The sequence below is a fragment of the Erpetoichthys calabaricus genome, chromosome 12 (genome assembly GCF_900747795.2).
Source record: "Erpetoichthys calabaricus chromosome 12, fErpCal1.3, whole genome shotgun sequence".
NCBI lineage: Eukaryota > Metazoa > Chordata > Cladistia > Polypteriformes > Polypteridae > Erpetoichthys > Erpetoichthys calabaricus.
This window is the reverse complement of record NC_041405.2, coordinates 150,925,161-150,948,328: the sequence shown is the minus strand read 5'-3', so window position 1 is coordinate 150,948,328 and position 23,168 is coordinate 150,925,161. Positions and strand designations below refer to the sequence as shown.

At 41.1% G+C, this 23,168-nt stretch overlaps 1 protein-coding gene across 2 annotated transcripts; it reads left to right on the top strand.

Annotated features, from left to right (window-relative positions):
• Positions 1–297: 297 nt before the first annotated feature.
• larp6b (La ribonucleoprotein 6, translational regulator b) lies at positions 298–21,795 on the top strand. Of its 2 annotated transcripts, none has more exons than XM_028816562.2 (4): positions 298–546; positions 3,909–4,061; positions 8,864–9,074; positions 20,125–21,795. In XM_028816562.2, exons 2-4 carry the CDS (start codon positions 3,934–3,936, stop codon positions 21,238–21,240), a joined length of 1,455 nt encoding a protein of 484 aa, XP_028672395.1. In that variant the 5' UTR covers positions 298–546; positions 3,909–3,933; the 3' UTR covers positions 21,241–21,795. The 2 variants fall into 2 exon arrangements, with proteins under 2 accessions (XP_028672395.1, XP_028672394.1); XM_028816561.2 differs by having other exon boundaries at positions 301–546; positions 8,861–9,074.
• Positions 21,796–23,168: the final 1,373 nt, after the last annotated feature.

Genomic DNA, 23,168 nt, shown 5'->3' with positions numbered 1-23,168 from the left:
TGCCCCCGTTTTACGTTCTTAACGGCTTTTCGAAGTTTAACTTGCTGTTTATATTTTACTCCTTCAATCACGTCCTAATAATGACAATTAATGGCGGGCGGAGTAAACACAGAACGCTGAAAGGCTGAAGCCACTTTAATGTCAGAGTTCGCTCATTAGCAAACTGCGGATGATCACATTTTTTAAAAAATAAATGCAAATTAAGACTACTATGACAATCTTAACCATCAAGATATACAAACACGAAATCATCTTCATGTAGCACTCATAAATCCGTCCTTCTGTGCCGGCAAACAGGCGAAAGCACAGCGACTGGGAACTAACAGCCTGCGTGAGGAAAGAAAACCTGCCGCTAACGGAAGGGGATTGAACTCGAGAACCCCTCGCTATACGGGACACCAGGAGACGCGGGATACACGTAATTGACTGATTAACCTAATTGTCTCATTTTGCTGTAAGTCAATAGTCAAATGCAAAACGCCCGAGTTTCTCTTGAGTGAAAGATGCCGCGGTTTCTGCACAGTCTGGTTTGAAGAAGGCTGCTTGGTAAGTTGTTAGGGCACAGCGTGTCTTTCTTTGAAGCGTATTTTATATGTAATAGTTAATGTATTTTAACTTGTGTTATAAAAATTGTGTGTCGCTTATTTTTGACGGTTTATTCCAGTTTTTTTTTTTTTGGTTTTTTTAAAGTAAACTCGTGGCGACTGTGTATGTCGTGTTATGCAGCGCAGTAGGTCCGAGGTGAAGTTGCGCAGATCTGGGAGAAGGAGCGTCTCCGAAAGTATTTTATGGCGTTATCGAGGGTATAAAACTGGTTTCCCGTTTACTTTGTGATCGGATTTTGTAAATCTAAAGTACTGTATCATTCATTCATTCGGTGGAATGTTCAAGACCAATATAGACTAATTTAAAAAAACAAAAAATATGCGGCGGCATTAATGCACGCTGGTCTTTCCTAGTAAGAAGTGAGGTGCAAGCAAGCGCCATGTAGTGGCTGTGGTTAATTTATTAATATTGAAGTTTTGTCAAATTATTTTAATATGTCCAGTAGCGTTGGCCAAGTGGTTAGCGTTTTGGACGTACAATCTACCAATTGTTCATCACGTATGTACAAATTTTGGCAAAATCTTTTCAATGATTGGCTCAGTGGATAAACAAACGCCCATTGGCAATTCTTCACACGTGTGAGTTAATCTTTATTATTGAACATATACTCTCCTTTGACAAACATATTAATATTACCAAGGTTGCCTTTTTCCATTTTGGATAACCGGAGCGCATACAGCTGCCTTAACGCCACAGGCAGGCAGGGAACATTAGAACACTCTAGATGAGCACAGGCCATTCAGTCCAACAAAGCTCTCCACTTATTTCTTCTAAAATAACATCAAGTCGAGTTTTGAAAGTCCCTAAAGTCTTACTGTCTACCACACTACTTGGTCGCTTATTCCAAGTGTCTATCGTTCTTTGTGTAAAGAAAAACTTCCTAATGTTTGTGTAAAATTTTCCCTTCACTAGTTTCCAACTGTGTCCCCGTGTCCTTGATGAACTCATTTTAAAGTCATTGTCTCATTTCCCTGGACATTTCAATCATGTCACCTCTTAATCTTCTTTTGCTTAAACTGTAAAGACTCCGCTCTTTAATTCTTTCCTTAACTCATCCCCTGTAGTCCTGGACTCGGCCTCGTTGCTCTTCTCTGGACCTTTTCTAGTGCTGTTATGTCCTTTTTGTAGCCTGGAGACCAAAACTGCACACAGGACTCCAGATGAGGCCTCACCAGTGTGTTATAAAGCTTGAGCAGAACCACCTGTGACTTGTACTCCACACATCAAGGCGCTATATAACCTGACATTCTGTTAGCCTTCTTAATGGCTTCTGAACACCGTTGGGAAGTCGATAGCTTAGAGTCCACTATGACTCCTAAATCCTTCTCATAAGGTGGACTCTCGATTTACTGACCACCCATTGTGTATTCAGTCCTCACATTTTTACTTCCTATGTGTAATTCTTTACATTTACTGACATTATATTTCATCTACCCAAACCTGAATGGAGTGTGGTGGCTCCTTTTATGTTGGCCCTGGGAGTATTCCAGGTGGCTCCTTAATCTGACCTGGAATCCCTCCTAGGTGTGGTGAAAGCGCAACGTAGGGCTCTAGCTCCCCCTGGTGGACCCCATGGAACCCAACAGGGCTGTGCCAAACTCCAACACCCTGCATGGTGCCACAGCTACCCAGGAGGGGTGCCCTCTACCGTCCTGGGGAAGGCATTGTCCTGCCGATGCTCTCTCCCCAAGTCCTTCCAGCCAGGTAATGACCGTGGCTGCCTGTCACACCATCTTAAGCAAATTTCAGGGCTGCATCCGTTGCTCTCTGATGCTGCAACAGAAATGCTTATTCATGCTTTTGTCGCCTCGCGACTTGACTATTGAAATGCATTGTTGTTTGGTATCCCTGCTCTTTATTATGTCCATACTAGCTGTGTAAGCCTGGGCTCCTAGAAACTGTGGATTCTGGCACTAAAATCAATCGATCATATTGGTTGTGCATTACCAGCTACGTGAGGTTGTCTCTCCTCGAGAGGTTTCGTTTTGCTGATTTGTTCTCCTCGCTTGTGTATTAGTGGCGGCAGTCTCACTTTGGTTAGTCTCTTTAAGCTTCATCCTGTAGCCTTGTACTTCTTTCTTCTTCCGACTTTAACTTCGGGCCGGCCGCCTTGTTTTCATTCTGTAGCCTTGCTCTTCCAGATCTCTCTCTCTCTGACTTTTTTATATATTATTACTAGTCATTTAGCCCGTTACAATAACGGGCGCTAGAACAGTAGTGCATAAACATTAGTAGGAACAGTCTATATTAAATGGCAAGGGACTTTGACCTCATTCTTTTTGTTGGTCGTATTTTTCTTTCTTTCAGCCTTTCTTTTGTTGATGTTTACTTGCTGAGCTGACTGTTCTTCATGGGCTGCCGCCATGTATTGTGTGTCTTTAATTTTCTGTGACAGTAATACTGTCTTGTACGTCCGTAATATGCCTTTAATTTTCTCTGGCGGTAATACAGGCGTGTGCGTCGGTAATATGCCTTTTAATCTCCTCTGACAGTAATACTGGCTTGTATGTGGCTGTAATATGCATCACTGTATTGTGTACCTTTTAATTTCCTCTCGCAGTAATACTGGTTTGTATTTCCGTAAAACGCCTGTAACTTTCTCTGACAGTAATATCGTGCATCGCACCGTACCCCGCACATGCGCACTTCACCAGAAGACGCACACACACGGACACCTGGACGCACAAAGGGATTTTATTAAAGAGGATACTCCATGTATGTTCTCCTTGCTGTTAACCACTCCACTGTGCAGACTGCGCCTTATGTGTGATCAGGCTTTTAATGTATTGGGGCCACAGTTCTGGAATGCCCTGCCTTTGGAACTTCATACATGTACTCAGGGCCGGATTTATATGAAAAGAGGCCCTAGGCTATTCCACTTATGAGGCCCTTTCACCTTCCATTTTTAAGTTTGTAAATTACATGAGAGATAATAAAATACGTAATACGCGTTGATCTTAACCAATACATTTTTATGTTTGTTTATTAGTCATATGCGTAGAATTTCTCCTTATTTTCGGTTCAGTGTTTTAGTGTTCACTGTTTTTAGAATAGTGTAATTTTAATTTTGCTAACAATTTGAATGTAGGCCCCTCTTGATCTTGAGGCCCTAGGCTGAAGCCTAGTTAGCCTATAGGAAAATCCGGCCCTGCATGTACTTAAGTTTTAGATTTTTAAAACTTAATATTTTTTGTTTGCATATTGGACTGTTATGTATAGTGTTGTACTGTGAAAGGCACTTAAGTAGATATTCACACAGATCTTCCTAGCCACCCCCCAGCTTGTTTCTCTTTGATTTTCAGGTGCCATTGGCACTTCACGGGCACAATGCTCTCTCCTTGTTCGTACTTGACAAGCCCACTTGCTCCTGATCCTCCTGACCAGTCCATCATGGACTCTTCCACGCTGCAAATTTGCACCTCTTTGGACGATTGCTTTTTGGACAGCATGGACAGGTGAGTATTTTTTTAATACATAAAAAAATTCTGTTGGGTTTTTGGTGGCCTCACGGATTCCAAATCTCCTTGACTGTTTTGTTTTTTAGGTAAATTTTTAAATTAAATTTTAGGTACTTTTTTTTTTTTTTTTTTTTTTTTTTGTTAAAATTGGTACATCAATTCTTCAAGAAAATGTATCGGGGAAGTTCCGTTTTTGATCTCAGAGGATGCTTTTAATTTGATCACAATTAGAATCGTACAGAAAACCAATTTATAGCACAGACCAGTGGAGAAATTTCAGTGTGATTTTTGTTTTTTTCATGATGACCTACCCTGATGATCGGAAAACTAACTAAAAAGTAACTAAGCACTGCCCAAATCAAGTAACTAGCACAACAGACTATTGCCAAACTGCCAAGGATAATCTCTATGCTTAAAACATCAGTGGAAGAGGGAATGGGCAAAATGCTTCCCATGTCATAAATGGAGCAGATTGCTTCATGTCGGGAGAGAGAATCGAGCGTAACGACCAGAAAATTCTTCTTCTGGTTGTCGTCCTTGCCTGCCTCTTCCCATTGCGGATGACCACATTATTGTTATAAAATAAGACATATGACCGGTCCAGATCCATGTAAAAATTTTAAATTACACAGTATTTGAGACCCTAATGTTTTTATTTTCAGTGTTTTATTTTTATGTTCATACCAATCTGAAACGAATCAGCCAGGCACAATGCAGGTTTAATTTAGACTCTAAATGCTTATTTGAATAGTTTGATTTTGGAGGAGAGGCAAACAAGTTTGAAATGCATAAGAATGTATAAAGTTGTGTTAAACCTCCATGGTACAACGTTGTTTTGATATTTTGAAACCAAAAATAACATTCACATTGCAGCTCTATTTTTTTTTTTTGAGAAGTACATTTTAGCAAAAAAGTTACGGAATCTAAACTTTTCAGAAAGTATTTACACTGCTCTCCTAATGATTGTTTTGCATCCAAACCAGTGGCATAGGCCAATCAGTTCATTGAATTGAACATTTTCCATTAAATACCCAATCAAATACAAAATTTATTTTCTTTCCTTCTGTTTCAAAGTGGTATGTTGAATCCCATTGGCTAACTGAATTTTCAATAAATTTAAATAAATGGGGTGGTCTGGTAGTTGAGTAATAGCAACTGGACTTCTTTCTTGTTGGGTAGATATGTTTCACTCCTCATCCAAGCAACTTCATGATGAAGCTGACCACAATATGAATAGATTTATTTTTTTTGGAAAATTGCCCTTGTATAACCTACTAAAAACTAGAACACCGGTTTTTACACGGGCCCACCCTAAAATCTATTCCTGGTTACGCCCCTGATCCAAACCATCCACACCGTGCTCCTCAGTCCTGTCTGCTGTCCTTTTGGGTCATGTTTGGTTTTATGTACAGAATACCGGCAGATATAAATGTGCTCACATCAACAGATCTGGGGCCTCATGTATAAACGGTGCGTACGCACAGAAATGTTGCGTAAGAACATTTCCACATTGAAATCACAATGTATAAAACCTAAACTTGGCGTAAAGCCACACACATTTCCAGGGTAGCTCATACCCTGTCGTACGCAAGTTCTGCTTGGTTTTGCAGACTGGCGGCACCCAGCATCAAAGCAGTGCTACTGTTCCTGTGTGGTTTCCCTTTCTTTTTTAGATCCACATCCCTGACGTGGCTTTATAAATACTGAAATTAACCGCACATTGTTTTAGTTTAATGCATCCGATTGTAATACCTGTAACAAGATAATGGTCCACAGAATGGTCAAACTATTCTATATACCATAACTGCTTTAACGTTGTTTCTCTCACTGCATCTTCTTCTGTCCGCGGCTCCTGTTAGGAGTTGCCACAGCGGATCATCTTTTTCCATATTACTCAGAGTGATATAAATACTCAAAGTGGTGCAGTATCTGAGTGTGAATCACAGCTGTACAGCAGCTGATCGGAAAGAGAATTATCGGTATACAGCATCAAGCACATGCTGCCTCAGCCATTCGCTATTTGAACTGCTCTCATCCGACAAACGCTTCAGAGCCTTTCCAGTATGGACCTCGTGGTTCAGTTTCATCCCAAGAACTATACACGCACTCAATCAGTCCATCAAGTGCGCCTTGTAGAACTGTTTGTACTTGCAAGTTACCGTGAGGTAATTCTACTTATGATAGTTATAATATTGCACAACCTGAGCCACGTTATAAAGCGAGTATTTAAATATGATGACGATATCATTTTTAAGATGAAATGCAGCAAAATATATTGTACAGATAAAACTTTAACTACACAGTGCCGCAACGCTAGCAAGAAATTTGAGCTTCGTTCACGGTTTGTTCCTGCCTCGGGCTGTATTCATGCTGTGGCTGGCGCAACACTGAAGGATAGATGGATAGAATAATTAAACATTACGAAGATATTTCGATGTTCCTTAAGTTTTGAAGAATCAGTGTTCTAAGCTTACAGATGGCTTAACGTCTATTACAGAGCTGATTGTGTGGTGATTGGGTATTTGGAGAAAAAAGGAAGGACAGGAATTGGGGGTTAGTACGTTTTGAAAAAGACAGTATTTCTGTAATTATTTCATTGAAGGTTCGCACATGGCACAGCAAGCATCTTGCGTAAGATATGAACAATCACTGCGCCACCGTGTTCCCATGTTTAATAACGTGCTTTAACTCCTATCATGAAAATGATATCCCGTACACATCAGTATTTTAATTATTCAGAAAGCTGTAATATTAAGAATGTAATGGATTCTGTGTCCTGTCAGAGGAAGAGCACGTAGTGATTCAGGCACATAGAGCACATATAAGATCAAATACAAAACAAAGCATTTAACGTGCTGCTTTAGTTACGATGGGATTTGAGAAACTAGTAAATTTAAACTATTTTTAAGATGGTTTATGATCTAATTTAATGACCAAATAAACTACGTGATTAGAGTGGAAATTTCAAGATTAAAGTTGATATTTCATGCTTCCCCCCCCCCCCCCCCCCCCCCCCCCCCACTACCTTTTTTTTTTTTTTTTTTTTTTTTAAAAGCTTTCATATGACTCGGACGGTGGGCTGTGTGTCGCCTTTTCATGCCGACTTTATGTGACAAGCGAGTTTGAACTTGAGCTTTCGAGTTTCTCCGACACGCTATGTCACTCGATCAACTTCCTTTTGTTGCTTATATAACTGTTTAAACCAACAAATAGTACGTTTTTCTTTGCCTCCATTTGGTATTCGCTGAAATTCTTCTATTTTTCCTTGTACTTTTTGCCATTGCCTTTTCACAGAACGCTGAGCTTAAGGGCTATTTATATTGATTTGCATATTCAAAGAGGCGTAATTCTGGGAGGAGTTGGGGCGGGACAGCAGGCGCGTGCACAACTGTTACTTTTCACGCTGATCAGGATTTATGTAGTGGAAGTTGACGAACGCAGATTTATGCATCTGGATTTTTCTGTGCGTACGCACATTTCAGCTTTTCTGCTTACGTCCTGTTATAGTGCGAATTCTAGGCACGGCTTTATGTATGAGGCCCCTGATCTTTTGTTTCATGGTTCTCTTCCTTGCCATCACGAACTGACAAATTCAAACCTGCACTGAAATGTGAAATAAAGCAGCAGCAACAATCTTACTCTGTCGAGGGAAAATTTTTAATAATTTTTGTATATGCAAGATGAGGGAGATTTGGTCTCTGCTGCTCGCGTATGTGGATTTCACTTTCACCAAACAACAAATCTTTTAATTCTCATGGATAGGCCTCTTCATTGGGAAGAAACGCTACTTTTCCCTGATGGCAACACCAACTAGACGATCTATAAGTCTCCGCCTTAAAGTTTAAATCCGAACAATATATTCCATCTGTTTTCGCTGTTATTTCATGGAGTAATTTCCATTAGTAAAGAGCGCAAACACTTTTTTTGAGACTTGCGAATTTTCATACTTCCATTATCTCTAACCTGCTCTGCATGTGTATCACGCCAACATTTTTAAACCTCTTTGATGCTCTACTTTGTCATCTACTGTCTCTTAGTTCCGGCCCCGGGAGTGGTTAAATCTCTTGGCACAGTCTTTCTCAGAGAGACACTTCCACGTCCTGTAAGACAAGTCACGTCTCTTCCCAAGATTTTTTTATTATAATAGATCTAAATGTGAATAATGGCGTCCCAAAACTGTTAAATTGTAACTTTTAAAATGGGGTTCTACTGTAAATGCATTTTTTCAGGGAGAGACCCATACCTCCTTTATTGCTGGGATGTATGAATTCTGCGTTATGCCACTGCATTTTTGTGCTACTGTGAGTTTTTCATTAGACGGTCTGTGGAAAACGGTTGTTTTGTGTTTCTTAAATGTTCAATTTTTTTTTTTAAATCTCTTTAATTGGAAGCTGCGTGTATGAAAGAGCTTCCTCCAGCCCGAGTATATTTGTAATTGGTTTTGAACTGTGTGAAATTTTAAGACTATTAATGCATTTCCATATCTATCAATATGTGTAAGAACTTTGTTACCACTGTTAATTTTGATAATGACTGGACTACAAAAATGTGACGTCTTTCAGTAAATGAAGTAAATAAACTATAAAAATGCCTCCCCCTTTAAAAGCCATTAACCAAGTTCCTGGATCCAGCTGTATGTTGTTCCATGTGAGTATTTTATATCTTGTTCTGCAACTTTGGATGCTTAGTTCATTGTTGCTCTTGCTCTGTCCATTTTGCACCAACAGTTTCCTTTTTTTGTAGATCATTCAAAGTGTGTCTGAAAGATACCTCGCACATTTGTGTTTTCTGAACAGCAGCTCTTGTGACTACCATGAAATATTTGAAGATGAGCCCTATGATGGGAGTGACTGGAGGCCCCCTGATGAGGAACTGGCCAGGAAGATTGCCTCTCAGGTGGAGTGCTACCTTTCAGATGAGAATCTGGCAGAAGATGCCTTCCTTCTGAAACATGTGAGGAGAAACAAGTTGGGATATGTCAGCATCAAGCTGATCACTTCTTTCAAAAAGGTAGGAGGACTCTTCATTTTGAGGGTGGCCATGTTGTTTCAAATGTTTTTGATGGCTTGAAAAGCCGATGTGAGGAGTATAAAACTCTGGAATCTCTGAACGTTTTAAATTAAGCACTTCAGATGGAAGGCCCAGTAGTGAACTAACATAATATAAGATGGTTGGGACTGGGAGGCTGTGTGTGTGTGTGTGTGTGTGTGTGTGTGTGTGCGCACTTGAGAAATACAGGTAAGTGGTTTCATATGGAGTCCTAGGTGACACTTTTTTTTTTTTTTTTTTTTGGTTTTTCCCCTTTTATATTCTTGCTACATTAGAGGGTCAGCTCGGGGGGGTATTTTTCGTACGTCGCTTAAATCATCCGAGATCAGGTGTCTCATCTTGGTTAAGTTAATGCCGGTGACACTCATCCGGGATAGGTCGGTTTTTCAAATGCAGCCGTGTAGTAGATTAGTTTAGCTGGATCTAATCATCCGAGATGAATGCCCGCGCTGAGTGAAAAGCCCATATATATTGAGTCTAGAAAACATAATCAGCAAGTCTTTGATAGGCTGCAACAAAATGACGAAAGAACAGCCGCGTTTTTTTTTCACACACGCGGCGCAAGACCTTTTATTCGAAGGACATGAAGAATGTCAAGATTTAATATGCACAAGGGGTAACACTGCAAAAGCAGCCCAGACCAGAAAAGACGGCTGGCAAAAAGTGGACGACAAATTAAACGCTAAGTAGTGTGCATTGTACTTACTGAATGCAGCGTTTCATTTCCTATGTGTCAGATTAATTATTATTTAATATGTCATAATTCCAGATCAAACGTGAGCACAAGGAGAACATGGGAACAGGTTAAAGTGAAGTACAAGAATATACTTCAAACTGGTAAATATTGGTATATAACTATTGAAAGAATTGTTGACATAGCTTTAAAATTAATGTTTTTTATATTATGACTAATTGGAAGGCAGACAAGCAAAAAACAGGTGGAGGTCCACGCGGTCCAGACCTAACCCCTGCAGAAGAGTTGGCTCTTCAGCAAAATGCCCATCGCCCTGTTTCTGAGGGCATTCCAGGGTGAAGCTCCTCCTCAGAACCAGTGGCAGGATGCAGTGGTCACTTCATTTCCGGTAAAGGATGGTCATTGCATATTTGTCCTCCATGTGTGCCATAGGTATGTTCCATATAGCCCTCTTTTTGTTTGGTCAGTTGCAGGGAATGTCATAGATAGATAGATAGATACTTTATATCCATTGAACCTGTGTCTGACCAACGAGATATTGATGAAGGTCAAATATTTGATGAAGACACTGTGTCTGATTATTCATCAGGAGGAGAGGTACATTTTCCAAATGATGATTGATCAAACTCCACTCGGATCAGTCCCATGTGCCCCAATCACATTTGGAAATCCTGGGTAATGAGAATGTTAGGCTGATTGTGAGATTCTTCATGGAACTGTGGGTGTTTTAGCCTGTGTATCACCTACCTGCAATGGCATAAAACGCCTCTTTTATTGTCTGCACACGCAGGTGTCCAGGAAACGCAAAGAAAACCTGAAGGAAATATTTCACAGCCAAACAGACTTTACGAATTGCCTGGCAAACTGCACTTTTCGATAGATGTTCCACATCGCCTACAGTATATAAAAAAAGTGCCGCTTGCAAGAAACCTCAAAGCAATGCCTACTGTCTGTGTGGTTGTGAGAGCCTGACTTCACTGAGTTTGACTTCGAATATACGGAGCTAATGAATCTTTGAGGTACAATATTCCCCCTCGGCTAAAGCGGTATCTTTCATACAGAATTTCCTCCGGGAGCAATAAAGGATCTTGTCGATCGCGCAAAACCCTCTCTATATGAAATTCTCTTCGTATAATTTGTGCACCAATATCAATTGGTCGCTCATTCATGAACAGCGAAGCCCTGACTGGATGACTTCCACGCACCGTCACTGATTACGTGTGTAAACTAATCCTTGTTTACGTAGAACAAACCTTCTCCGAGCAGATTTGCAGATTAGGATGTGTTGCTATGACAACACTTCCAGCAAGAGTTTCGAAAAAACCGACAGATCCAGGATCAGGCCAAATCGTCAACAATTGCATCCGGCTAAATGAGTAATCCACGTACGAAAAATACCCCCCAGGTTGGACAGTTGGGAAACAGAGAGGCGAGATTGTGTTGGTTTGGACATGTGCCGAAGAAAGATGGTGGGTATATTGGGAGAAGGATGTTAAGAATAGAGCTGCCAGGAAAAGAGGAAGGCCTAAGAGAAGGTTTATGGATGTGGTGAGAGGACATGCAGGTGATGGGTGTGACAGACCAAGATGACGAGGACAGGAAGATACGGAAAAAGATGATGATTTTTAATTTTTTTTTTTTTTAATAATAATAATTTTTTGCATTTATATAGCGCTTTTCTCACTACTCAAAGCGCTTAGCAATTGCAGGTTAAGGGCCTTGCTTAAGGGCCCAACAGAGCAGAGTCCCTTTTGGCATTTACGGGATTCGAACCGGCAACCTTCCGATTGCCAGTGCAGATCCCTAGCCTCAGAGCCACCATGATCCGGTGTGGCAACCTCTAATGGGAGCTGCTGAAAAGGTGGTATTGTTACATTATTATAGGTAATCTTTATTGCTGAACAAGCAAATAGAATGAGGCTTTGCAAAATGAAACCGTACAACCTGATAATGCTAGGTGTGTCATTTTCAGGTAGCGCAATAATGTCTAGTTTTTGTTTCTTTTTGGCCAGCTCATCGGCTGAACAGGCCCAGGCAGTCTCTTCATTTCAATATGGCTGCTAAAACAGTTGTCTTTGTGGAGGAATAGCAAGAGAGATGGTGTTCTCCTGGCAAGATAGCAAGAGTCTGAGTGGGACTGTGGAGAAAGTGCAGTACAAGACTCCCCTAAATTTCTTTTGGGTTACCTCCAATGACCAATAGAATGTCTACTTGTCTCTTCCTGGGTCATTCACCAATGACGCAGCTTATGCACTAACCCCTTCCCAGTTCAGCCACTTTACAGTGTGGGTGTAATAAGAAAGAAAGGAAGCTATTAAACCATAAAACTGACCCAGATGATGTGTTCCTTATCAATGAAACTCTGGTGTTAGAAAACTGGCTTGTCCAGCTTCCATACTGTGGGATATTGATGTAATCAGTCAGGAGGTAGAGGTCGCTGTGAGGAAAGGAAAGAGAGGAGGAGTGAATAAAGTTAAAGAAGAACTGATTACATTGCGTGGTCCATTTATGTCAGCAATATATAACATATTGGCAACGAGGATGTCAACTTTTGGACTCTCGCTCCCCTCCTGCGTTTCTCTCAACTCCAGGTGAGCCTGCAATACTGTTTAATTCTTGGCTAAGGATGTTTGAGAACTATATGCTAGCTCTTACTGACATGCCGCTATCGGATAAATGTAAACGTGTCCTATTGATTCACTGCCTAGGGACTGAAGCTCGGCGTATTTTCTACACTTTTGCTATTACTGATGATACATTTGCTGCTGCTTTTGCTGCACTAAAACTTTTTTTTGATTGAATTCAATTGAATGTGCTGTGGCTGAAGCTAATGCTATGGTTACTAATACCGAATCGTCTGTTAATACTATACACACAAATTCACAAGGTATGGGAACAGCGAGACAGGAACCCGCTTTTAATGTGCGTGCATCTGCAAAACAAACATCAGCAGCCCAGGCTTCAATTGCGGTGCAACAAAAAACATGTTATCGCTGTAGATCTCGAATGCACCTGGCTAAGAACTCCAATTGTCCAGCAAATGCAGTAAGATGCAGACATTGTGGTAAATTTGGTCATTTTGCTAAAGTGTGTCGTGGTGTCACATCCACTTGTGCTGTGCAAGAAGTTACTGTGCCTGACCTTACTGTTCTTAGCATTGATGACACTACAGTTACACAATGGAGAAAGTGTCTCTGGTGCACAGTGTCCCTTCAAGCTGCCTGCACTCAACCAGTTCAAGCAAACTTACTTGTGGACACTGGCTCGGCAGTTTCAATTCTGCCAGAAGTATTCTATCGTCGACATTTTAGTAATGTACCACTTGTTCAGTCAAAAGTGCAACTAAAGACTTACAGTGCATCCAGAAAGTATTCACAGCGCATCACTTTTTCCACATTTTGTTACAGCCTTATTCCAAAATGGATTAAATTCTGAGGAAAAAAAATGAATTCTACACACAACACCCCATAATGACAACGTGAAAAAAGTTTACTTGAGGTTTTTGCAAATTTATTAAAAATAAAAAAAATTGAGAAAGCACATGTACATAAGTATTCACGGCCTTTGCCATGAAGCTCAAAATTGAGCTCAGGTGCATCCTGTTTTCCCTGATCATCCTTGAGATGTTTCTGCGGCTTGAGGGTATGACTGTAGGTGAATGACAAAAAAATACTTTTTGCACAGAGTTATCCAATTGTTTGCTCACAAACATGCGGATTGTGCAACCTGATGAACATGAGATTTTCTCCCTAAATGCCTACTCTGATCCACCTCACAGTCCAAAATAGCACAAGTTAATCATGGAGGAAAGAAGGCTTAGTTTTCAAGTGTGCAGTTAAAGTGGTCATTAAATAAAGCTGCTAATAATAATAATACATTTATATAGCGCCTTTCCCATGCTCAAGGCACTCCCAGGCAAGTCTAAATACTCTATATACTCACATATAAATCGGGTCACGAAACCCAAAAAATCGATTTAATAAAATCAGACTCCGTCTTGTATGCCCGTTCAAAAAATACTTATTTTAAAAACAATTTTTTTTTAACCACTTCTTGCTTCCTCCAATCTCACACCAGTTTCTCAGACACATTGAATTTTGTTGCAGCAGCACAGTTACCAATTTCTTTCGCCACTGTGACTTAATTTAAAGCCAGCTTCATATTTTCTCCTGATTGAACGCTCCATCATAGATAAGGGATGCCCTTACGATAAAGGTGTATGAGGGGGTGTGAATGAAAATTTAACTGCTTGCAAGCTACCAAGGGTTAAAAGCTGTTTTGTTAGAACGGCAGGTTATTCATACAGGCGTCTGTCATAAGACTGGTTGCAGTAAGCTGACCTAGGACGACAACTTCTTTTTTTAGCATGCGTGTATTAGACACATGAAAGATGACATCCTTCTTTGGGCCCCCTCTTGATACGCACACAAAAAAGAAACGGTTGGCTGATTTGCGCAATGCAAGATGATGACCTTAAATGGTCAAGTCATACTGCAGCAGTAGTCAAAGCCCAACAATGCCTCTACTTCCTAAGGAGACTGAATTAAGCCCGGATGTCCCCCACAACCCTGTGCAGATTCTACAGGTGTACAGTAATCCCCCGCTATATCGCGGTTCAGCTATTGTGCCCCCGCTACATTGCAGATTTTATTAATATTACTAGTCATTAAGCCTGTTACAATAACGGGCGCTAGAACAGTAGTGCATAAACATTTAGTAGGTACAGTCTACAGGTGCTGGTCATAAAATTAGAATATCATGACAAAGTTGATTTATTTCAGTAATTCCATTCAAAAAGTGAAACTTGTATATTAGATTCATTCATTACACACAGACTGATGTATTTCAAATGTTTATTTCTTTAAATGTTGATGATTATAACTGACAACTAATGAAAGTCCCAAATTCAGTATCTCGGAAAATTAGAATATCAATTAAGACCAAAGCAAAAAAAGGATTTTTAGAAATGTTGGCCAACTGAAAGGTATGAACATGAGAAGTATGAGCATGTAGAGCACTCAATATTTAGTTGGGGCTCCTTTGGCCTGGATTACTGCAGCAATGCGGCGTGGCATGGAGTCGATCAGTCTGTGGCACTGCTCAGGTGTTATGAGAGCCCATGTTGCTCTGATAGTGGCCTTCAGCTCTTCTGAATTGTTGGGTCTGGCGTATTGCATCTTCCTCTTCACAATACCCCATAGATTTTCTATGGGCTTAAGGTCAGGCGAGTTTGCTGGCCAATCAAGAACAGGGATACCATGGTCCTTAAACCAGGTACTGGTAGCTTTGGCACTGTGTGCAGGTGCCAGGTCCTGTTGGAAAATGAAATCTGCATCTCCATAAAGTTCGTCAGCAGCAATGAAGTGCTCTAAAACTTCCTGGTAGACGGCTGTGTTGACCTTGGACCTCAGAAAGCACAATGGACCAACACCAGCAGATGACATGGCACCCCAAACCATCACTGACTGTGGAAACTTTACACTGGACCTCACGCAACGTGGATTCTGTGTGTCTCCTGTCTTCCTCCAGACTCTGGGACCTTGATTTCCAAAGGAAATGCAAAATTTACTTTCATCAGAGAACATAACTTTGGACCACTCAGCAGCAGTCCAAAGGTGAGACGCTTCTGACGCTGTCTCTTGTTCAAGAGTGGCTTGACACAAGGAATGCGACAGCTGAAACCCATGTCTTGCATACGTCTGTGCGTGGTGGTTCTTGAAGCACTGACTTCAGCTGCAGTCCACTCTTTGTGAATCTCCCCCACATTTTTTAATGGGTTTTGTTTCACAATCCTCTCCAGGGTGCGGTTATCCCTATTGCTTGTCCACTTTTTTCTACCACAACTTGTTCTTCACTTCGCCTCTCTATTAATGTGCTTGGACACGGAGCTCTGTGAACAGCCAGCCTCTTTAGCAATGACCTTTTGTGTCTTGCCCTCCTTGTGCAAGGTGTCAATGGTCGTCTTTTGGACAACTGTCAAGTCAGCAGTCTTCCCCATGATTGTGTAGCCTACAGAACTAGACTGAGAGACCATTTAAAGGCTTTTGAGTTAATTAGCTGATTAGAGTGTGGCACCAGGTGTCTTCAATATTGAACCTTTTCACAATATTCTAATTTTCCGAGATACTGAATTTGGGACTTTCATTAGTTGTCAGTTATGATCATCAACATTAAAAGAAATAAACATTTGAAATACATCAGTCTGTGTGTAATGAATGAATCTAATATACAAGTTTCACTTTTTGAATGGAATTACTGAAATAAATCCACTTTGTCATGATATTCTAATTTTATGACCAGCACCTGTATATACGTTGTATATATTATCAACACTTAATCTATTTGAGCCAGTAGCACTTCAATTCTAACAGATCGCTCAAGAAGCAGAATTTTGTACAACTCCAAATTTAGAGAAAATTGGGACAATATGGAAAATACAAAAAAAAAAATGCAGTCACTTAAAATTTTTAGTTATTATTTTGCTGACATTATGAACCCAACACCTTTCACATTGTTTGGTCAGCTTCATTTCATCTAACATCCATTTTTGCATTTCAGGCCTGCAACGCAGTCCAAAAAAATTTTTGGGGTGGGGGCAAATTAGGGCCAGCAATGAGGTAAAATTGAATAATGATGAGATGTTATGTGAGATTCTGCATATACAGTAATCCCTCGCTTATCGCGGGGGAGAGGTTCCAAGGCCGACCGCGATAACTGAATTTCCACGAAGTAGGGACACCATATTTATTTAATTAACGTGTATTTAGATGTTTTTAAACCCTCCCTGTATTGTTTACAACCCACCCTTTACTCTATTAATAACAGGGACAACTGCTAAGCAATATGAAATCGGTAGATAAGCTTACACTTACTGTATAGCGAAGTACACGTAGCTATATGTGACGTGATGATGGTGATGAATATGCTGCGCAGTAAAAATGATGACGATGAAGGTGATAATCCCCTGAATGCAGTAGCAAGAGCACGTTAATGCTGAATGAGTGAGATGAGACTTCCTGGTTAATGCAGCACTCCGTTGCTGAGCCAATCAGCAGCACACAGGAACTTAACTGAGTGCTCTGATTGGGTAGCTTCTCAGCCATCTGCCAATAGCATCTCTTGTATGAAATCAACTGGGCAAACCAACTGAGGAAGCAAGTACCAGAAGTAAAAAGACCCATTGTCCGCAGAAACCCGCGAAGCAGTGAAAAATCCGCGTTAGATATGCTTACGTATAAAATCCGCAAAGTCGTGAATCCACGAAAAGTGAACTGCGAAGTAGCGAGGGATTACTGTAACTTTATAAATATTTTGTATGTCTGGCTTTGTCCAAGTTACAAATGTAATATTAGTGTATAGATAATAACGCAATGGTTTGATGGTTTAAGAACCCCTTTTCCCCACCCTCCTTTTAGGGTAATTTTACGACAGGGTTGGGTGAAGGGCCTCAAACAAGTTTGGCTAATGTTTCTCTGAAGTCTGTCAAACCCTATAGGAAAGCCAGGCTGCCTAACTGCCAAGTTTTACCTTAACATATGGTTTTGGGGGGGTGGCAGGTGTGAAGATGTTCTATTTTCCCCCATTGATCTGAAGTATGGCTGTTTAGAACTGGCTTGTATCCGAAGCCTTTAAGTACCATGACGGCCTATTGGCTCTAGGGGTTGGACAGAGAATCTATAAATTTGCTCACTCCCTCACTCTCTCTCTCTTACCAAACTGATGAAAGACCATCTCACACCATAAACTGAAAAGGACAACACAATGATGAGCACAGCACAGCAGCCATATTGAGACAGGCATGTGGCCTGTTCTGAAGAAAGCTGACCACAAATGATGCCTTAACTAGAGACATTTTAAGTAACTAAAGTCTGTGTGCCACCTGAAACTACACATCAGCATTTATCAGGCTGTATGGTTGCCAGTATTCAAATGTACTTTGCATATTTATGAATATTACCAATAATACATTATTTAAAGTTGTAACTTAACTCCAGGCAATTAGGTGTAGTAACAGACAAGCAGAAGTTATAGATGTAGAAGGGAAGGTAGGGAGAAGTTATATATTATAATGCCTTTATAAACGGTGATAAGTCTGAAATTTGAGGCATTCTGACAAAGGCTACATATTAATAATACAAAAGGGGAAAGTAGAGCAATATATTTCTCTACCAAGACAAAACAGATGTCAACAGGTAATTGTAATCAGGATTTGGTATCCACGAAAAGCTCAGTCTTTGAGGAGCAAAGATGGGCAGAGGATCTTCAGTTTGTCCAGAAATGCGTGAGAAAAAGATTGAAATGTTTCAAAACAATGTCCCTCAAAGAAAGACTGGAAGGGGTTTGCATATTTCTCCCTCTACAGTGCATAGTATTAAAGGATTCAAGGAATCTGGAGGAGTTTCAGAGTGAGAAGGTCAAGGGCACAAACCGGACACCCATGATCCTTCAGACAGCACTGTATCAAGAAGCGTCACTCGTCAATAGCTGATATCATCCCAAAAGCGAGGGATTACTTTAGCAAACCTTTTGTCAAGCACTGCAATATGGAGTTCAAACTTTACTGTGCGAAAAAGAAGCCTCATGTTAACCATGTCCAGAAATGGCATCAATTGCTCTGGGCTCAGAGGCATGTGGGACAGACCCTTGCACAGTAGAAACGTGTACCGTGGTCCGATAAGTCAGTATTCCAGATCATTTTTGGAAGAAATGGACATGGTGTGCTCCAGACCGAAGACGAAAAGGACCATCCAGAGTGTTCTCAAATCCAAAAGCCTGCAGGGTCAGTCATCGTATGAGGTTACGTCAGTACCTTTTGGCAAAGGTAACTGATACTTCTGTGATGTCTGCATTAATGCAGAAAAATACAGTGGTGCCTTGGTTTGTGAGCATAATTCGTTCCATAAACGTGCTTGTAATCCAAAGCACTCGTATATCAAAACTAATTTCCCCATAAGAAATAATGGAAACTCGGAGGATCTATTCCACAACCTTAAAATATTCATATAAAAATGATTAACACAATATAAAGTAAAAATACATAAAACAAATTAACGGGCACTTTACCTTTGAAAAGAATTGTGGCTGGTGCGAGGGAGACGAGAGTGGAGGAGGGTTATTGTGTAGGACGACTTTCACTATAATGGAATCACTGCTGTCTGCTGGCTCACTGGAATTTTTCTTTTTGGCGACTTTTAACAAGGAACCTATCCAATGACCGTTGCTTTTGCCTCCTTTTGAGGATTTTGTGGAAATGTGACATTGAAATCTGTTCAACGACAATGCATCGCTCGCACACACGTGGTCATAATGCTATAGTAAACCGTATAAGCTCATACGGATGTTGACTATATGCATAAGGTACGCCAACTGCGACAGAGCATGGGAGACGATTACCCACAATCCTGCAGAGAGAGAACCACTATCGGCTCTGCTATGATCATGTGACACTCGCCAGGCAAAGTGTATACGTACTACTTGCAAGACCTCACTCGTTTTATCAAGTTAAAATGTATTAATCTTTGCTCGTCTTGCAAAACACTCGCAGACCAAGTTACTCACAATCCAAAGTTTTACTGTACACTGAGATTTCAGAGTAACGTACGCGGCCTTCAATACAACATCTTTTCCATGGATATCCATGAATTTTTTTTCAACACCACGCAAAACCACATTTCACACACGTTCCAAAGGCATGGCTGTGGAAGAAGAGGGTCCAGGGGCTGGACTTGAATGGCCTGCCTACAGTCCTCGCCCGTCCCCTACAGAGAATGTATGGAGAATTTTTGAAATGAATAATGCGACGACGATGATCCCATACTGCTGCACACCTCAAGACGTGTTTGCAGGAAGAATGGGACAAAACACCATCGTTTGGTATCTTCTGTGCAAAAACGTCTTAAGTGTTGTGTGCAGGAATGGCGACATTACAAAGTGCTAAATGCTCTACTGTCCCAACCTTTTTTGGGGGGGAAATATGTTTCAGGCCTAAAATGCAAGAAGTATGGATGTATATTAACAAATGAAATGAAGTTGACCAGACAAAACATGAAAAATCTTGGGTTCATACTATCTGCAATAAAGTAAAAGGAAATTTTAAGAGTTGCTGTGTGTGTTTGCATTTTCCATGCCATCCCAACTTTTTCTGATTTGGGTTGTAAAAGTAAAGAACTAAACATGAAACTGCTCTGGACCTCCCCTCTTTCGGATGATAAACTAGAAAAGGAATATTTAGGAATAACCTGATATGGCAGAATGAAGGCGACTGTACCGCCATGCTAGTCTGTTTGTAACACTATTTGTTTTTTGGCTCTTCTGTAGGTGAAGTACTTGACCAGAGACTGGCGAGCTACTAGACATGCCCTCAGCTATTCCAGAATCTTAGAAGTCAATGAAGAAGGTACAAAAGTGAGGCGAAGAGAGCCTGTTTCTGAATCCCTGCTCGCCATTCCTCCTAGCAAAATCCTGTTGGCTTGGAACCTGCAAGACGATTCTCAAGTGAATAAGCCATCTGGTTCTGGCCAGATCTGTACAATGGAGAAGACCATGGCTGTGTTTGGCAAATATGGCAATATCGGCTCATTGCGCATCCTTCGACCCGGCAAAGAATTGCCAATGGAGCTGAAGAAGTATGCGTTCAAGTACCCTGAGCTGGGCACCAAAGTGTGTGCCTTAGTGGAGTACGAGTTCCTTGAAGGAGCTCGAAAAGCCTATGAAGGTCTCAAAGTCCAGCAGCATGCAGGCAGTGGAGAGGACATTAAAGTAGTCCTCGTAGGTGGCCGGGGAACTCGCAAAAAGAATAGTAGCCTGGGGGCAGAGGAATCTGAAGATCTTGAGGAAACACTAGAACTCCTCAAGCAACCCAAGAAGCCGGGTTCCCGATCCAAGAGATTTCCATTTCCCTTGGAGGATTCTTCAGTGTATAGCTCCTCGGAGTCCGACTTCACTCCTGGATCTCCGGTGCCAATCCGCACAATAACCCGCCCACAGGCCCTGTACGGCAGTCCTCTCGCTAGTCCCAGGATGGTATCCTCTTTCCGACCAAATTCCTTCAGCAGCCCTCTAGCTAGCCCAGTCCTGCCCCGCAAGCTCTTTACAAGTGGTGCCTGTCCTTCACCCCTTGCTACTATGGATTTAAGTAGCAGCCCTGGCTTGTCACAATGGCCGACATCTGGCTCCAGCCCTGAGGGGCCCAAGAAGTCTGAAGACTTCTCCTGTGATAGCGGCATTCTGGTTGGTAGTCCCTGGGTGCACAGGCGCAAGATGGCCGCTTTCCAAGCCAGTTCAGAAAAACTGGCTTGTACGTCCACTCTTTCAAGGAAGTTGCCACTTTCCACTGGGCTGCCAACCAAACTGATTCGCCAGCCTCTTGGCCCTGATGGAACTAAAGGCTTCTATAACTGCATCGGTAGAGGGAAATTAGTGCTGAGACATTAAGTCCATATACTGAAAAAATGTCCACACGGAGTTCCCAGAAAACTGGTGTTATGACCTGTGAGTTGCAATCGATTGATTGATAATGCACCTTGAACGTAATGGACTGAACCTTTTTAAATCTGTGCCCATTTGAATCTGTAACCTGAACAATAAGATTTGTCTGTATACCAGCTTAAACAGGCACAAATTCACGCTAACATTTGACCATTTTAAGTACCTGAAACAAGTAAAATTGACTTCACAAATGGCCGAAAATCGCCAATCCGTTGCACTTTTGATGTGACATTTTCTTGTGCATAAATTGATTGTAAATGATTTTTCTTGACACTGCCATCTTGGGGCTGGCATTTACTGTAAAACTATTAGCACTGATGGTTTCTAGATTGTTTTAAAATAACTTATCTAAAAATGTGTAGTATGAGCATCCGCGTTGTCTGATGAAAGGGGAGGTGCAGTGGGGTGACCCCATCACTTTGTGCTTAGGAGACTTGCACTGAATGTTCTGTGCATTAATGTGGAATTTAAAGTATTAAATAAAGAACATGGATGTTTGGAGTTTTTTGGTGTGAAATTAATGAGAAATAATTTCTATAAATTTTTTACATTAATTTTTGGCAACTGGCTTAATGGATAAGCTTGGAATTATTCACGCTGAAATTCTGTTCACAATCTTGGTTCATATATAAATTTGCCGTGTGAAATTGTTCTAAAGTGAAGCATCTATATAATCTAATTTCTGCGTGTGTCAGGTCTCTCCGAGATCGGATTTGTTTGTGCAACCACCGTGAAACGATCAAAAGGAAGTGCCTGGCGAGGGAGGTTGAGACGCACAAGGATACCGCACGAAAAGCAGAGGAGGAACACGGAGTGTCTTTCAAACCCAGGCAGCATTTGCAAGAGTACAAATTGTTTTAACTGTGGGTAATTAGGGACGGTCTACCATTGGTGGTAATAAAGATGTGCGAGACTCCTCAAAATGACAGTCTGAGAAGCAGGCTTTACAGCCACACGAGCAAAAGAGGAAGCGCCAGCAAAGAAAGCTGGATGCACACACAAGGATCCCCAAAAAGACTGATGAAGGGTGAGTGTACACGCAAGTTTATTCTTCAATGGGTAATGTAGCTGGTGTGTTTATATTTTAAACTAGGGGGCTCCGCACAACCTCCCAACCCTTGGCCTGCGCTACACTCCAGCCACTTTGTGTCTACGTCACTCAGGTTGTTTGGTGAAAGTAAAATCCACATACCCATCTTTTAATTCTCGGATACGCCTCTTCATTGGAAAGAAATACTACTTTTCCCTGATGGCAACACGAATTAGACCATATACAAGTCTCGGACTTAGTTTAAATCTGAAAGAGATTGAAATTATTTGCGCTCTTTTTGCTGTTATTTCAGAGTAATAATTTTAAATTTGTTAGTGCCAACGGTGATACAATGGGAAACCAAATTAGGTTTTTTGTTTGAGCAAAGAGGAGGTAAAAACAATTGGCTGCTGCTGCTGTGCCGCGTGATCTGCATTTTGTGCGGCACTTCGAACATTTAAAAGCCTGTACTGCAGCTGTCCTTCTGTCTCGCTGCCTTCTCTTTTTCCCCCAGACATCCTCAAACACAATTGAATCTCTCTTCGCTGTTCCGTTATTTCAGAGTAATATTTTCCATTTGTTTGTGCTAATGTGATCTTTATCATTTATTTTGGGACTTTTGCGTTTTAGTACTTTTCATTATCTCTAACCTGCTCTGCATGTGTTTTGTGCCAACGTTTTTAAACCTCTTAATGAAGCTCTATTTTGTCATCTACTCTGTGTCTCTTATTTCCGGCCCCGGGCGTGGTTAAATATCTTGGCACAAAGTCTCATCTCGTGGGACATAAAAGTATCTGAAAAAGTCACGTCTCATCCCAGGTGTTTTTTTTTTTTTTTTTATATA

Excerpts from the sequence above, each read along its gene's own strand:
- larp6b (XM_028816561.2), top strand. The coding sequence starts at position 3,934 with ATGCTCTCTCCTTGTTCGTACTTGACAAGCCCACTTGCTCCTGATCCT. Across the intron at positions 4,062-8,860 it reads TTTTTGGACAGCATGGACAG|CAGCTCTTGTGACTACCATG; the intron begins GTGAGTATTTTT and ends TTTTCTGAACAG. Across the intron at positions 9,075-20,124 it reads TGATCACTTCTTTCAAAAAG|GTGAAGTACTTGACCAGAGA; the intron begins GTAGGAGGACTC and ends GCTCTTCTGTAG.